Below are 17,273 nucleotides of genomic sequence, written 5' to 3'. Positions count from 1 at the left end.
GGGAAGGAGAGAAAATTGAATTTCAAACCACTTCATGGGTCAATATAATGTCAATAGCACCAGTACCAGCACATTAAAAAAGCACATATTGCCTCTAGTTCATATGTATGCTTATTGATTACTCACATCTACATAACCCCTCCACACCCCTTAAAAACCAAAAGATCAAAAGAAGTAATGAGAGAAATGACAGAAAGAGTGTGAGGGAGACACACACACAAACACACACACACCGAGTATAAGATCAAGGACACTTCCTTGTCACTAAGCAACAGACAGCTTAAAAGTAAAGCTTTTTTCGATAAAACTAAAGAATTGAAACTTGGTTTCTAAAAGCTCAGATGGCTTTTGATTTAATGGTTGCCATGGGAGACAACCCATTTCTATGTTTTCAGAGAAAAGCTAGTTTCAGGAAGTAGTGGAGAAATGAGGTGTGGCAACAAAGATAATAACTAAACAATTATATGTGCTGCACATAGACAATGAAAAGGAGAGTGAGAGGCACGACAGAGCGAATACTTTCAACCATTGGAATGAAAATGAAGTTACAGTGCATTTGGAAAGTATTCAGATCCCTTGACTTTCTCCACTTTGTTACGTTACAGCCTTATTCTAAAATTGATTAAATTCATTTTTTTCCTCATCAATCTACACACAATACCCAGTAATGACAAAGTGAAAACAGAAATACCTTATTTACATAAGTATTCAGACCTTTTGCTATGAGACTCGAAATTGAGCTCAGGTGCATCTTGTTTCCATTGATCATCCTTGAGATGTTTCTACAACTTGATTGGAGTCCACCTGTGGTAAATTCAATTGATTGGACATTATTTGGAAAGGCACACACCTGTCTATATAAGGTCCCACAGTTGACAGTGCTTGTCAGAGCAGAAACCAAGCCATGAGGTCGAAGGAATTGTCCATAGAGTTCTGAGACAGGATTGTGTCGAGGCACAGATCTGGGGAAGGGTACCAAAACGTTTATGCAGCCTTGAAGGTCCCCAAGAACACAGTGGCCTCCATCATTCTTAAATGGAAGAAGTTTGGAACCACCAAGACTCTTCCTAGAGATGGCCGCCCAGCCAAACTGAGCAATCGGGGGAGAAGGGCCTTGGTCAGGAAGGTGACCAAGAACCCGATGGTCACTCTGACAGAGCTTCAGAGTTCCTCTGTGGAGACGGGAGAACCTTCCAAAAGGACAACCATCTCTACAGCACTCCACCAAATAAGGCCTTTATGGTAGAGTGGCCAGACGGAAGCCACTCCTCAGTAAAAGGCACATGACAGCCTGCTCGGAGTTTGCCAAAAAGGCACCTAAAGGACTCTCAGACCATGGGAAACAAGATTCTCTAGTCTGATGAAACCAAGATTTAACTCTTTGGCCTGAATGCCAAGCGTCACGTCTGGAGGAAACCTGGCACCATCCTAAGCACACAGCCAAGACAATGCAGGAGTGGCTTCGGGACAAGTCTCTGAATGTCCTTGAGTGGCCCAGCCAGAGCCCGGACTTGAACCCGATCGAACATCTCTGGAGAGACCTGAAAATAGCTGTGCAGCGACGCTCCCCATCCAACCTGACAGAGCATGAGAGGATCTGGAAAGAAGAATGGGAGAAACTCCCCAAATACAGGTTTGCCAAGCTTGTAGCGTCATACCCAAGAAGACTCAAGGCTGTAATCGCTGCCAAAGGTGCTTCAACAAAGCACTGAGTAAAGGGTCTGAATACTTATGTAAATGTGATTTCTGTTTTCTGCAAATATGTCCCCTTGTGTTTTACACCTCCAGCAGAGGAATTACATTTGAGTCCATGAAATGTGCAAAGATTTGGAAAAACCTGTTTTTGCTTTGTCATTATGGGATGTTGTGTGTATATTTAATTTAATCAATTTTAGAACAAGGCTGTAACTAAACAAAATGTGGAAAAAGTGAAGGGGTCTGAATACTTTCCGAATGCACTATATACCTTGGCCCCCCTCTCCTACGGACATTTTGAAAGCCTGTTAGACAGCTTTCTTTCTTCACCACCCACTCACAACAACATGCACACACTTTCATGTGTCTGAGAATAATTAGCCCTGAATCTTCAGCGTTGCATAGATTCAGAGCAGGGGAGAGGTGCGGAGGAGGGGGGCAATTTGTGAGGCAAGTAACCTAGCAACGCCTCAAAACGCGTTCATTTGTCTGTCTCTCTCTGTGTGTGTGTGTGTGTGTGTGTGTGTGTGTGTGTGTGTGTGTGTGTGTGTGTGGTTGTGTGTGTGTGTGTGTGTGCGCATGTCACGGTATGCCAGAGCTGTGTGTGGTAAAATTCAGGCCCTTTGAAGAACAACACAGCCTGAACCTGGCTTCATGTCACTGAACACTGAGGCTTGTAAAGCTCAGCAACACAGCATACATTAACCAGCCTGCTAACACATTAACCCAGAGAACTTTACTGTATTCTGTATAGTCCAACTGGTGAATAGCATTTTGCTACTGGATGGGGAATAATTGAATGTGACAACTCGGCACTGGGCAAATTATAATAGAGTCGGTAGAGTTAGGTTGAGGGTAGGTGCTGCTTCTCTCTATCTACGTGTAATTATTTGGAGAGGGATGTAGAGGTAATAGATCTGCAAACAGATGCCGTGCTGCTCAGTCACAGCAGTGTGAAAACCGATTTCACACTCTAGTTAACCGTGCTGGTAGTTAGCCACCGTGCTCGGGCTGGCTTTACAGAAGCCCATAAAGCTGGGAGAAGGTGTAGTGTTCAAGGCCAGGGATTTATACTGAACTGAATAGGGCCCTAAAAGCTTGAAAGTGCTTCAATAAAATAGTTTTCTCAAGGCATATTGACTTTTATTATAGTGGGTTTTACCATATCTCATTGCCCATTTCAGTATAATACTGAAGCTGAGGACATCAGTCAGGAGAAGCACCAGTCTAATGTTGTTGGACAGAGGTGGCTCCTTGGGTTTGTCCATAGGGGAAAGCTCAATACCTGACTCTTTCTGCATTTAATGAAACTTCATCTCTGCCCTGCCAAGACTATGACAAGATGGCTGAAGGAGAAACAGACCCAACCAAGGTTAAACATTGGTGAAGACAGTTTATGGATTTTGAGCTGCGTAGGAGGAGAAGCAACAGCATTGTGTGTGCGTGGACAAGCTTTACACAGGCTGTAGCAGCTGAGACCAGTACAGAAAACTGAATCAGTGATCCATGATGGGACATCCGTCTGTTTATTACATGTGTTGTAATCTGTTTGACATGCTTCTTTGTTACAATGATCTTATCTATTGGCTTCAAGCAAATTGTTGCTTGTTAAGACGTCATAAAAACAAGGGATTACTTGACTCACCGGATGTTGATGCCCTGTTTGTAGATCTTACAAGCGTCAGAGGGAAGGATTCGGGAGAGCAAAGGCACTGCAACATGGGGAAATAAATAGGCCTAAGTTTAGAAACTCCTTAATAATGATCATCACCAACCACTTCAAAGCTCCTATATTCCCCCTTTCGGAGCCCATACCAGCACAGGCATATGCAGTTCAATATTTAACACTCTTTACAGACTGTCATTAAATAATGATTTCCAAAGTCCTGCACCAAAATAAATTGCACAAAATCACAGAGTGAGAGAAAAAGTATTTAAAAGGTATAAGTCCTGCCTCCCGAGTGGCGCAGCGGTCTAAGGCACTGCATCGCAGTGCTTGAGGCATCACTACAGACCCGGGTTCGATTATTATTATATGACTGACTTAGGTTATGTGTAAGTAGGTATTATATGACTGACTTAGGTTATGTGTAAGTAGGATTTGAGACCACTTCTGACCCTTGGAGGGCACCATACTATTGTCCATGTTCCAATACTCACGTTAGCATGCTGTACTATATTGCATTATAAACTGGGTGGTTCGAGCCCTGAATGGTGATTGGCTGAAAACTGTGGTATATCAGACCGTATACCATGGGCATGATACAATATTTATTTTTAATTACGTTGGTAACCAGTTTATAATAGCAATAAGGCACCTAGGGGGTTTGTGGTATATGGCCAACATACCACGGCTAAGGGCTGTATCCAGGCACTCCGTGTTGTGTCTTGCTTAAGAACAGCCCTTAGCCGTGGTATACTGGCCATATACCACACCCCCTTAATTCTAATGTATATATAAGTATGCTAGCATGGATATTGGAACATAGCCTATGAATGCCATGTGTGCCAGCAGTGCACCTCTCTCTGAGAGGAAATCAATTCCCTTTGATCTGCACTAGTACAGACAGGACAACGTGTCTGTTTTATCCCCAGCATATTGAAAAGGGCTGCTGGGGTCCCGGTCTCTCAATGTCTGTGAGGTGAAATGTTCAGAATATTGCATATAGAAAAAGAATGAATAGAGCTGGCACAATTCTCTGTTATATCTGTTCTGCACTATACATTTCCATCTGAATGTTCTGTGATGTTTCACCCTCCTGAACAGTGCTAATATAAAAAGGCATCTCCCAATGCATTCTTTGGATTTGAGCCATTGCCACACAGGGGCACTAGGCTACATCCCCTGTCAAATTCTACCAACTCACACTTACACAATCAGCATCCCTTTCTTTTCTGTTGTGAACAGTCACATAATTTTTACAAGCAGGTCAATATTTAACATGGACAGGGACATGTGAACACACTCTTGACTTACACTGGACATTTAGCCAAAGTAATTCAGGACATTTGTAACAGCATTTTCTCTATAATTTATTCCAAGAAACGATAGGCATTAAGTGAATAATGCATCTAAAATTAAGCTTAATTGATTCTCTCTCTTTCTAACTCGCTCGACCTCTGAATGCTCAGCTATGAAAAGGCAACTGACATTTACTCCTGAGGTGCTGACCTTGTGCACCCTCTATAACCACTGTGATTATTATTTGACCCTGCTGGTCATTTATGAACGTTTGAACATCTTGAAGAACGATCTGGCATTAATGACAATGTTAGAATCGCTACCCGGCACAGCCAGAAGAGGACTGGACACCGCTTGGAGCCCGGTTCCTCTCTAAGTTTCTTCCTAGGTTCCTGCCTTTCTAGGGAGTTTTTCCTAGACATCGTGCTTCTACATCTGCATTGCTTGCTCTTTGGGGGTTTAGGCTGGATTTCTGTATAAGCACTCTGCTGTAAAAAGGGCTTTATAAAATACATTACATTAGATTGATTGATGTAAATGTTCATAGGCCTTAGTAATGCTGGTGGTGGGATGTTGTAATGATGTATAGCCACCACCAGGGGAAGTGTCTGTCTTTCTGTCAGTGTGTGGATGGGAAAGCCACTCCCTCCAGAGGATTACCTCAGGGTTGTAAACAATCTCTCAGCTTCACTCTGTTCCCAACCAACTAGGCAGAGAGCACTCACTCACTGACACCCACATAGCTGGGCTCTCTTAGAGATACCACCACATTAACACAAACACACTCTGTTTAACAACGTCAACCATGCTAGTATTTTAACTTTAATCTAAGTAGATGCACTCTGTGTTGTTAAAAAGAAACTGAACAGTTGTAGTGAGTAGGCCTGGTTGTGGGTAATTTGATCATATACTTGTGTGGAATGCAAAGAAAACTCACCCCAGCTTTGAAAGTCCCAGTGAAGCTCCAAGTAAAAGTCTCCCAGCTGTAAAGAAACGGAATATCAATTTCATTATCGAAATACACCAGCGAGAGTAAACTGAGGAAGAGTGGACCTGACAGACATTACCGTATCAAGCATATCCTAGTTCAGCCTAATTTTCTTCAATGAGTTTAGGATCCAATATGTAGTTAAAATGCTCTGAAATGACACAGCTGGCCCACATAATCTCAAGGTACTGACCGGAAATAAAACCTCCAGATGTAGTATTAATGATAGCGCATCACATCTCTGAGAAATATAATCCCCTGAAGTTAGATTTTCACCTACAGTTGAAGTTGTGGTCCTCTGTAGCTCAATTGGTAGAGCATGGCGCTTGTAACGCCAGGGTAGTGGGTTCGATCCCCGGGACCACCCATACGTAAAAATGTATGCACACATGGATTTGGATAAAAGCGTCTGCTAAATGGCATATTATTATTATTATTATTATTATTATAAGTCGGAAGTTTACATACACTTAGGTTGGAGTCATTGAAACTCATTTTTCAACCACTCCACAAATTCCTTGTTAACAAACTATAGTTTTGGCAAGTCGGTTAGGACATCTACTTTGTTCATGACACAAGTAATTTTTACAACAATTGTTTACAGAGAGATTATTTTACTTATAATTCACTGTATCACAATTCCAGTGGGTCATAAGTTTACATACACTAAGTTCACTGTGCCTTTAAACAGCTTGGAAAATTCCAGAAAATGATTTCATGGCTTTAGAAGCTTCTGATAGGCTAATTGACATCATTTGAGTCAATTGGAGGTCTACCTGTGGATGTATTTCAAGGCCTACCTTCAAACTCAGTGCCTCTTTGCTTGACATCATGGGAAAATCAAAAGAAATCAGCCAAGACCTCAGAAAAAAAAATTGTAGACCTCCACAAGTTTGGTTCATCCTTGGGAGCAATTTCCAAACGCCTGAAGGTACCGCGTTCATCTGTACAAACAATAGTACGCAAGTATAGACACCATGGGACCACGCAGCCGTCATACCGCTCAGGAAGGAGACGCGTTCTGTCTCCTAGAGATTAACGTACTTTGGTGCGAAAAGTGCAAATCAATCCCAGAACAACAGCAAAGGACCATGTGAAGATGCTGGAGGAAACAGGTACAAAAGTATCTATATCCACAGTAAAACAAGTCCTATATCGACATACCCTCAAAGGCCGCTCAGCAAGGAAGAAGCCACTTCTCCAAAACCGCCATAAAAAAGCCAGACTACAGTTTGCAACTGCACATGGGGTCAAAGATCGTACATTTTGGAGAAATGTCCTCTGGTCTGATGGAACAAAAATATAACTGTTTGGCCATAATGACCATCATTATGTTTGGAGGAAAAAGGGGGTGTCTTGCAAGCCGAAGAACACCATCCCAACCGTGAAGCACGGGGGTGGCACCATCATGCTGTGGGGGTGCTTTGCTACAGGAGGGACTGGTGCACTTCACAAAATAGATGGCATCATGAGGAAGGAAAATTATGTGGATATATTGAAGCAACATCTCAAGACATCAGTCAGGAAGTTAAAGCTTGGTCGCAAATGGGTCTTCCAAACGGACAATGACCCCAAGCATACTTCCAAAGTTGTGGCAAAATGGCTTAAGGACAACAAAGTCAAGGTATTGGTGTGACCATTACAAAGCCCTGACCTCAATCCTATAGAAAATGTGTGGGCAGAACTGAAAAAGCATGTGCGAGCAAGGAGGCCTACAAACCTGACTCAGTTACACCAGCTCTGTCAGGAGGAATGGGCCAAAATTCACCCAACTTATTGTGGGAAGCTTATGGAAGGCTACCCGAAACGTTTGACCCAAGTTAAACAATTTAAAGGCAATGCTACCAAATACTAATTGAGTGTATGTAAACTTCTGACCCACTGGGAATGTGATGAAAGAAAGAAAAGCTGAAATAAATCACTCCACTATTATTCTGACATTTCACATTCTTAAAATAAAGTGGTGATCCTAACTGACCTAAGACAGGGAAGTTTTACTAGGATTAAATGTCAGGAATTGTGAAAAACTGATTTTAAATGTATTTGGCTAAGGTGTATGTAAACGTCCGACTTCAACTGTATCTCTGACATCTAGGCCTGCTGCATCACAGGAATGATAATATCCTCTCATCTAACACAGGAGAGAACTGCTCTTTCATCCCTTTCCTCCATTGCTCTCTCCTTCTCTTCATCACTCAGGTTCATCCCCTTGGGGAGTCACAACTGACCTGGTAGTGGCCTATGCCCAGGGCACCAGATGTTTATGCCCACAGATTACCCTCGACAACTTCATGCCAGCCACAGTGCTGCAAGGCTCTCCAAAGCCCAGACTATCAACTGTGTCTGTGCATGTGTGTGCGTGCGGCCGTGCATGCATGCGTGTGTATGTACGTATGTGGAGTGGAAGAATCTGCCTCCCCCTGTGTCATGCCATCCAGGGAGCTTCGTTAGAATGTTTGTGAGAATGTCACCTTTCATGCAGGTTGATCCCCCATCCCTCCACCAGGGCCCATGTTGCGGTCTGTTTGCATATTCCCTGAGCGTAGGCGGCTAGGGGGCGGACATATTCACTGCATGTCGAGGGTTGTACTCTGGGGGTGCTTTGTTGTGATGACAGTAGTTAGTGTGTGACTGAGTGACTGAGAGCGCCTGGGTCTGTGTGTGTCTGTGTGCGTCCAGCAGAGTGGCATTTCTGACTAGGAGGACTAAATCAAATCAAATCAAATTTTATTGGTCACATGCGCCGAATACAACAGGTGCAGACATTACAGTGAAATGCTTACTTACAGCCCTTAACTAACAGTGCATTTATTTTAAACAAAAAAAGTAAGAATAAAACAACAACAAAAAAGTGTTGAGAAAAAAAGAGCAGAAGTAAAAATAAAGTGACAGTAGGGAGGCTATATATACAATAGAATAAAGTGACAGTAGGGAGGCTATATATACAGGGGGTACCGTTGCATAGTCAATGTGCGGGGGCACCGGCTAGTTGAGGTAGTTGAGGTAATATGTACATGTGGGTAGAGTTAAAGTGACTATACATAAATACTTAACAGAGTAGCAGCAGCGTAAAAAAGTATGGGGTGGGGGGCAGTGCAAATAGTCCGGGTAGCCATGATTAGCTGTTCAGGGAGTCTTATGGCTTGGGGGTAGAAGCTGTTGAGAAGTCTTTTGGACCTAGACTTGGCACTCCGGTACCGCTTGCCGTGCGGTAGCAGAGAGAACAGTCTATGACTAGGGTGACTGGAGTCTTTGACAATTTTGAGGGCCTTCCTCTGACACCGCCTGGTATAGAGGTCCTGGATGGCAGGGAGCTTTGCCCCTGTGATGTACTGGGCCGTACGCACTACCCTCTGTAGTGCCTTGCGGTCAGAGGCCAAGCAGTTGCCATACCAGGCGGTGATGCAACCAGTCAGGATGCTCTCGATGGTGCAGCTGTAGAATTCTTTGAGGATCTGAGGACCCATGCCAAATCTTTTTAGTCTCCTGAGGGGGAATAGGCTTTGTCATGCCCTCTTCACGACTGTCTTGGTGTGTTTGGACCATGATAGTTCGTTGGTGATGTGGACACCAAGGAACTTGAAGCTCTCAACCTGTTCCACTACAGCCCCGTCGATGAGAATGGGGGGCGTGCTCAGTCCTCTTTTTTTTTCCTGTAGTCCACAATCATCTCCTTTGTCTTGGTCACGTTGAGGGAGAGGTTGTTGTCCTGGCACCACACGGCCAGATCTCTGACCTCCTCCCTATAGGCTGTCTCATCGTTGTCGGTGATCAGGCCTACCACTGTTGTGTCGTCGGCAAACTTAATGATGGTGTTGGAGTCGTGCCTGGCCATGCAGTCATGGGTGAACAGAGAGTACAGGAGGGGACTGAGCACGCACCCCCTGAGGGGCCCCCGTGTTGAGGATCAGTGTGGCAGATGTGTTGTTACCTACCCTTACCACCTGGGGGCGGCCCGTCAGGAAGTCCAGGATCCAGTTGCAGAGGGAGGTGTTTAGTCCCAGGATCCTTAGCTTAGTGATGAGCTTTGAGGGCACTATGGTGTTGAATGCTGAGCTGTAGTCAATGAATAGCATTCTCACGTAGGTGTTCCTCTTGTCCAGGTGGGAAAGGGCAGTGTGGAGTGCGATAGAGATTGCATCATCTGTGGATCTGTTGGGGCGGTATGCAAATTGGAGTGGGTCTAGGGTTTCTGGGATTATGCTGTTGATGTGAGCCATGACCAGTCTTTCAAAGCACTTCATGGCTACAGACGTCAGTGCCACGGGTCGGTAGTCATTTAGGCAGGTTATCTTAGAGTTCTTGGGCACGGGGACTATGGTGGTCTGCTTGAAACATGTTGGTATTACAGACTCAGTCAGGGACATGTTGAAAATGTCAGTGAAGACACTTGCCAGTTGGTCAGCACATGCTCGGAGTACACGTCCTGGTAATCCGTCTGGCCCTGCGGCCTTGTGAATGTTGACCTGCTTAAAAGTCTTACTCACATCGGCTACGGAGAGCGTGATCACATAGTCGTCCGGAACAGCTGGTGCTCTCATGCATGCTTCAGTGTTGCTTGCCTCGAAGCGAGCATAGAAGTGGTTTAGCTCGTCTGGACTATGCTGGCATATCTGGAGCAAGTACACAGCCTGCCCCGCAGCGCAATGGATCATGTTCATTTAGGAAGAAGAGAAAAATGGGAAGAGGAGGGGAGAGGAGAGGTAGGGAGCAGAGGACACAGGGTAGAGACAAGATGGGGATACAAGATATACAGAGGTAGGATCTTAATTTAATTTAAGACAGTTTGCTACAGCAGGGAAATAATCCTGCAGCAACAGGAAATGTGAATTATTATGTAGACATTTTTGTAGGGGTTGTTGTTAAATGGAAATTACAGACTTCAGAGGCCTTTTTACACCTCAAATACACTACAAGGGATCAGGGATATGAAATAATGATGACTCAGTGCCGTACCTCTTTGAGGGCGTTCAGTAGCTTTGGCCTCTTGTCCGCCACACTCTCTCTGGATTGCTGTTTCAGCTTCCTTAGCAGCGCTGTGACTGACAGAGAGAAGAACAGAGAGAGTGAGGGGTGAGACCACAACAACTACATACGGTAACAACAACCATCATTACTGGAATCTGTAGATACTGGTCTTCAAGAGGAAGTATCCCATCAACTGCATTTCACATAGCTAAATAGAGGAACACATTTCACCATGCAAATTTAATTGAACTTGACCCTAACCTATACTGTATGTGTTTAAAAGCTTAGTTGCGATGACTGAATCATTTGGCGGCCGGGTAACTAAGCATCACGTCACACAAAACTTGATCACGCAGTATAGCATTGTGCAGTATTAAAGCACATGACACTGTCAAAGAATGTCAATAATGGGAGAAACACGCCTACTGAATGCTAGCTCTAGTTCCTGAGATGCACTATATTGACTTCCCAGCATAAAAAGCTTTCAGCCTAATTCCTGACTGGCTGGCTAATATGAGTTCGGAGCTCTCTTGTTTTCATATAAATAAGACAGAGCTAAAACAGCCACACCCAACTAACATTTATCTCATACAAATTTGACCGAGCTGGCCATGGACCCAAAATGTCAATGTTTTGTTCTCCGAGCAGTTATCAATTTTGCCTTACGGCAAGGTGCTCCATCATGCTGGAAAAGGCATTGTTCGTCACCAAACTGTTCTTGGATGGTTGGGAGAAGTTGCTGTCGGAGGATGTGTTGGTACCATTCTTTATTCATGGCTGTGTTCGTAGGCAAAATTGTGAGTGAGCCCACATCCCTTGGCTGAGAAGCAACCCCACACATGAATGGTCTCAGGATGCTTTACTGTTGGCATGACACAGGACTGATGGTAGCGCTCACCTTGTCTTCTCCGGACAAGCATTTTTCCGGATGCCCCAAACAATCGGAAAGGGGATTCATCAGAGAAAATGACTTTAACCCAGTCCTCAGCAGTCCAATCCCTGTACCTTTTGCAGAATATCAGTCTGTCCCAGGGGAAACTCCTCAGACCTTAATCCCATTGAGAACTTGTGGTGAATCCTCAAGAGGCGGGTGGACAAACAAAATCCCACAAAAAGGCCTCCCGACTGGCGCAGTGGTATAAGGCACTGCATCGCAGTGCTAGCTGTGCCACTAGAGATCCTGGTTCGATACCAGGCTCTGCTGTAGCCGGCCGCAACCGGGAGACCAATGGGGTGGCGCACAATTGGCCCAGCGTCGTCCAGGGTAGGGGAGGGAATGGCAGGCAGGGAGGTAGCTCAGTTGATAGAGCATGGCGTTTGCAACGCCAGGGTTGTGGATTCGATTCCCACGGGGGGCCAGTATGAAAATAATAATGTGTGCACTAACTGTAAGTCGCTCTGGATAAGAGCGTCTGCTAAATGACGTAAATGTAAATGTAAATTCTGACAAACTCCAAGCATTGATTATGCAAGAATGGGCTGCCATCAGTCAAGATGTGGCCCAGAAGTTAATTGACAGCATGCCAGGGCGGATTGCAGAGGTCTTGAAAAAGAAGGGTCAACACTGCAAATATTGACTCTTTGCATAAACTTAATGTAATTGTCAATAAAAGGCTTTGACACTTATGGAATGCTTGTAATTATACTTCAGTATACCATAGTAACATCTGACAAAAATATCTAAAAACACTGAAGCAGCAAACTTTGTGAAGACCAATACCTGTGTCATTCTCAAAACTTTTGACCACGACTGTACATAGTCATGGAACACTGGTCACTTTAATAATATTTAAATACTGTTTTGCCCATTTCATGTCATTTATATACTGTATTTTAGTCAAGGCCTATCATATTTAACTGTTGCTGTACATATACTATTCAATCCACGCATCCTTCAGATATACTACATATTCTATCAATATATTGTACATAATGTCTACACATCCCATCATATGTGTATATACAGTGAGGGAAAAAAGTATTTGATCTCCTGCTGATTTTGTACATTTGCCCACTGACAAAGAAATGATCAGTCTATAATTTTAATGGTAGGTTTATTTGAACAGTGAGAGACAGAATAACAACAAAAATCCAGAAAAACGCATGTCAAGAATTTTATAAATTGATTTGCATTTTAATGAGGGAAATTATTTGACCCCTTCTCAATCAGAAAGATTTCTGGCTCCCAGGTGTCTTTTATACAGGTAACGAGCTGAGATTAGGAGCACACTCTTAAAGGGAGTGCTCCTAATCTCAGATTGTTAACTATATAAAAAGACACCTGTCCACAGAAGCAATCAATCAATCAGATTCCAAACTCTCCACCATGGCCAAGATCAAAGAGCTCTCCAATGATGTCAGGGACAAGATTGTAGACCTACACAAGGCCGGAATGGGCTACAAGACCATCGCCAAGCAGCTTGGTGAGAAGGTGACAACAGTTGGTGCGATTATTCGCAAATGGAAGAAACAAAAGGACTGTCAATCTCCCTCAGCCTGGGGCTCCATGCAAGATCTCACCTCGTGGAGTTGCAATGATCATGAGAACGGTGAGGAATCAGCCCAGAACTACACGGGAGGATCTTGTCAATGATATCAAGGCAGATGGGACCATAGTCACCAAGAAAACAATTGGTAACACACTACGCCGTGAAGGACTGAAATCCTGCAGCGCCCGCAAGGTCCCCCTGCTCAAGAAAGCACATACAGTGGGGGAAAAAAGTATTTAGTCAGCCACCAATTGTGCAAGTTCTCCCACTTAAAAAGATGAGAGAGGCCTGTAATTTTCATCATAGGTACACGTCAACTATGACAGACAAATTGAGAAAAGAAAATCCAGAAAATCACATTGTAGGATTTTTTATGAATTTATTTGCAAATTATGGTGGAAAATAAGTATTTGGTCACCTACAAACAAGCAAGATTTCTGGCTCTCACAGACCTGTAACTTCTTCTTTAAGAGGCTCCTCTGTCCTCCACTCGTTACCTGTATTAATGGCACCTGTTTGAACTTGTTATCAGTATAAAAGACACCTGTCCACAACCTCAAACAGTCACACTCCAAACTCCACTATGGCCAAGACCAAAGAGCTGTCAAAGGACACCAGAAACAAAATTGTAGACCTGCACCAGGCTGGGAAGACTGAATCTGCAATAGGTAAGCAGCTTGGTTTGAAGAAATCAACTGTGGGAGCAATTATTAGGAAATGGAAGACATACAAGACCACTGATAATCTCCCTCGATCTGGGGCTCCACGCAAGATCTCACCCCGTGGGGTCAAAATGATCACAAGAACGGTGAGCAAAAATCCCAGAACCACACGGGGGGACCTAGTGAATGACCTGCAGAGAGCTGGGACCAAAGTAACAAAGCCTACCATCAGTAACACACTACGCCGCCAGGCACTCAAATCCTGCAGTGCAAGACGTGTCCCCCTGCTTAAGCCAGTACATGTCCAGGCCCGTCTGAAGTTTGCTAGAGTGCATTTGGATGATCCAAAAGAGGATTGGGAGAATGTCATATGGTCAGATGAAACCAAAATAGAACTTTTTGGTAAAAACTCAACTCGGTCGTGTTTGGAGGACAAAGAATGCTGAGTTGCATCCAAAGAACACCATACCTACTGTGAAGCATGGGGGTGGAAACATCATGCTTTGGGGCTGTTTTTCTGCAAAGGGACCAGGACGACTGATCCGTGTAAAGGAAAGAATGAATGGGGCCATGTATCGTGAGATTTTGAGTGAAAACCTCCTTCCATCTGCAAGGGCATTGAAGATGAAACATGGCTGGGTCTTTCAGCATGACAATGATCCCAAACACACCGCCCGGGCAACGAAGGAGTGGCTTCGTAAGAAGCATTTCAAGGTCCTGGAGTGGCCTAGCCATTCTCCAGATCTCAACCCCATAGAAAATCTTTGGAGGGAGTTGAAAGTCTGTGTTGCCCAGCGACAGCCCCAAAACATCACTGCTCTAGAGGAGATCTGCATGGAGGAATGGGCCAAAATACCAGCAACAGTGTGTGAAAACCTTGTGAAGACTTACAGAAAACGTTTGACCTGTGTCATTGCCAACAAAGGGTATATAACAAAGTATTGAGAAACTTTTGTTATTGACCAAATACTTATTTTCCACCATAATTTGCAAATAAATTCATAAAAAATCCTACAATGTGATTTTCTGGATTTTTTTTCCTCATTTTGTCTGTCATAGTTGACGTGTACCTATGATGAAAATTACAGGCCTCTCTCATCTTTTTAAGTGGGAGAACTTGCACAATTGGTGGTTGACTAAATACTTTTTTTCCCCACTGTATACAGGCCGTCTGAAGTTTGCCAATGAACATCTGAATGATTCAGAAGAGAAATGGGTGAAAGCATTGTGGTCAGATGAGACCAAAATCGAGCTCTTTGGCATCAACTCAACTCGCCGTGTTTGGAGGAGGAGGAATGCTGCCTATGACCCCAAGAACACCATCCCCACCGTCAGACATGGAGGTGGAAACATTATGCTTTGGGGGTGTTTTTCTGCTAAGGGGACAGGACAACTTCACCGCATCAAAAGGACGATGGACGGGGCCAAGTACCGTCAAATCTTGGGTGAGAACCTCCTTCCCTCAGCCAGGGTATTGAAAATGGGTCGTGGGTGGGTATTCAAGCATGACAATGACCCAAAAGACACGGCCAAGGCAACAAAGGAGTGGCTCAAGAAGAAGCACATTAAGGTCCTGGAGTGGCATAGCCAGTCTCCAGACCTTAATCCCATAGAAAATCTGTGGAGGGAGCTGAAGGTTCGAATTGCCAAACGTCAGCCTCGAAACCTTAATGACTTGGAGAAGATCTGCAAAGAGGAGTGGGACAAAATCCCTCCTGAGATGTGTGCAAACCTGGTGGCCAACTACAAGAAACGTCTGACCTCTGTGATTGCCAACAAGGGTTTTTCCACCAAATACTAAGTCTTGTTTTGCAGAGGGGTCAAATACTTTTTTCCCTCACTGTATTCACAACCTTTGCTATGGTTGCAACCAATTACCTTCAGAAGTCACATAATTAGTCGACCTGTGTGCAATCTTATCGTCACATGACCTGTCACATGATCTCAGTCTATATACACCTGTTATGAAAGGCACCAGAGTCTGCAACACCGCTAAGCAAGTGGCACCACCAAGCAAGCGGCACCACGAAGACCAAGGAGCTCTCCAAACAAGTCAGGGACAAAGTTGTGGAGAAGTACAGATCAGGGTGGGTTTCTAAAAAAATATCAGACACTTTGAACATCCCACGGAGCTCCATTAAATCCATTATTAAAAAATTGAAAGAATATGGCACCACAACAAACCTACCAAGAGAGGGCCGCCCACCAAAACTCACGGACCAGGCAAGGAGGGCATTAATCAGAGAGGCAACAAAGAGACCAAAGATAACCATGAAGGAGCTGCAAAGCTCCACAGCGGAGATTAGAGTATCTGTCCATAGGACCACTTTAAGCTGTACACTCCACAGAGCTGGGCTTTACGGAAGAGTGGCCAGAAAAAAAGCCATTGCTTTAAAGACGAAAATAAGCAAACACATTTGGTGTTCGCCAAACACCATGTGGGAGACTCTCCAAACATATGGAAGAAGGTACTCTAGTCAGATAAGACTAAAATTGAGCTTTTTGGCCATCAAGGAAAACATTCTGTCTGGCGCAAACCCAACACCTCTCATCACCCCGAGAACACCATCCCAACAGTGAAGCATGGTGGTGGCAGCATCATGCTGTGGGGATGTTTTTCCATCGGCAGGGACTGGGAAACTGGTCAGAATTGAAGGTATGATGGATGGCACTAAATCCAGGGAAATTCTTGAGGGAAACCTGTTTCAGTCATCCAGAGATTTGAGACTGGGACGGAGGTTCACCTTCCAGCAGGACAATGACCGTAAGCATACTGCTAAAGCAACACTTGAGTGGTTTAAGGGGAAACATTTAAATGTCTTGGAATGGCCTAGTCAAAGCACAGACCTCAACCCAATTGAGAATCTGTGGTATGACTTAAAGATTGCGGTACACCAGCGGAACCCATCCAACTTGAAGGAGCTGGAGCAGTTTTGCCTTGAAGAAAGGGCAGAAATCCCAGTGGCTAGATGTGCCAAGCTTATAGAGACATACCCCAAGAGACTTGCAGCTGTAATTGCTGCATATGGTGGCTCTACAAAGTATTGACTTTTGGGGGGGGTGAATAGTTATGCATGCTCAAGTTCTGTTTTTTTGTCTTATTTCTTGTTTGTTTCACAATAAAACATATTTTGCATCTTCAAAGTGGTAGGCATGTTGTGTAAATCAAATGATACAAACCCCCCCAAAAAATCAATTTTAATTCCAGGTTGTAAGGCAACAAAATACGAGAAATGCCAAAGGGGGTGAATACTTTCGCAAGCCACTGTAATGCGTTTCAGCCAATCAGTTGTGTTGTGACAAAGTAGAGGGGGTATACAGAAGATAGTCTTTTACCAAATAGGGCTAAGTCCATATTATGGCAAGAACAGCTCAAATAAGCAAAGAGAAACGACAGTCCATCATTACTTTAAAACATGAAGGTCAGTCAATCCGGAACATTTCAATAACTTTTAACGTTTCTTCAAGTGCAGTCGCAAAAACCATCAAGCGATATGATGAAACTGGCT

At 44.1% G+C, this 17,273-nt stretch overlaps 1 protein-coding gene across 1 annotated transcript in view; it reads right to left on the bottom strand.

Moving 5' to 3' along the window:
- Nucleotides 1–17,273, bottom strand: part of LOC121576834 (ankyrin repeat domain-containing protein 13C) — a 64,347-nt gene that overhangs the window by 17,601 nt on the left and 29,473 nt on the right. Inside the window, exons 4-6 of the mRNA XM_041890362.2 lie at nucleotides 10,602–10,687; nucleotides 5,595–5,640; nucleotides 3,341–3,407 (exon numbers count right to left, since the gene is read on the bottom strand). Coding sequence (XP_041746296.1) covers nucleotides 3,341–3,407; nucleotides 5,595–5,640; nucleotides 10,602–10,687 — 199 coding nt within the window. The remainder of the gene's footprint in view (nucleotides 1–3,340; nucleotides 3,408–5,594; nucleotides 5,641–10,601; nucleotides 10,688–17,273) is intronic.

The sequence above is a fragment of the Coregonus clupeaformis genome, chromosome 11, assembly GCF_020615455.1.
Source record: "Coregonus clupeaformis isolate EN_2021a chromosome 11, ASM2061545v1, whole genome shotgun sequence".
Taxonomy (NCBI): Eukaryota; Metazoa; Chordata; class Actinopteri; order Salmoniformes; family Salmonidae; genus Coregonus; species Coregonus clupeaformis.
This window is presented reverse-complemented; position numbering and strand designations above follow the sequence as displayed.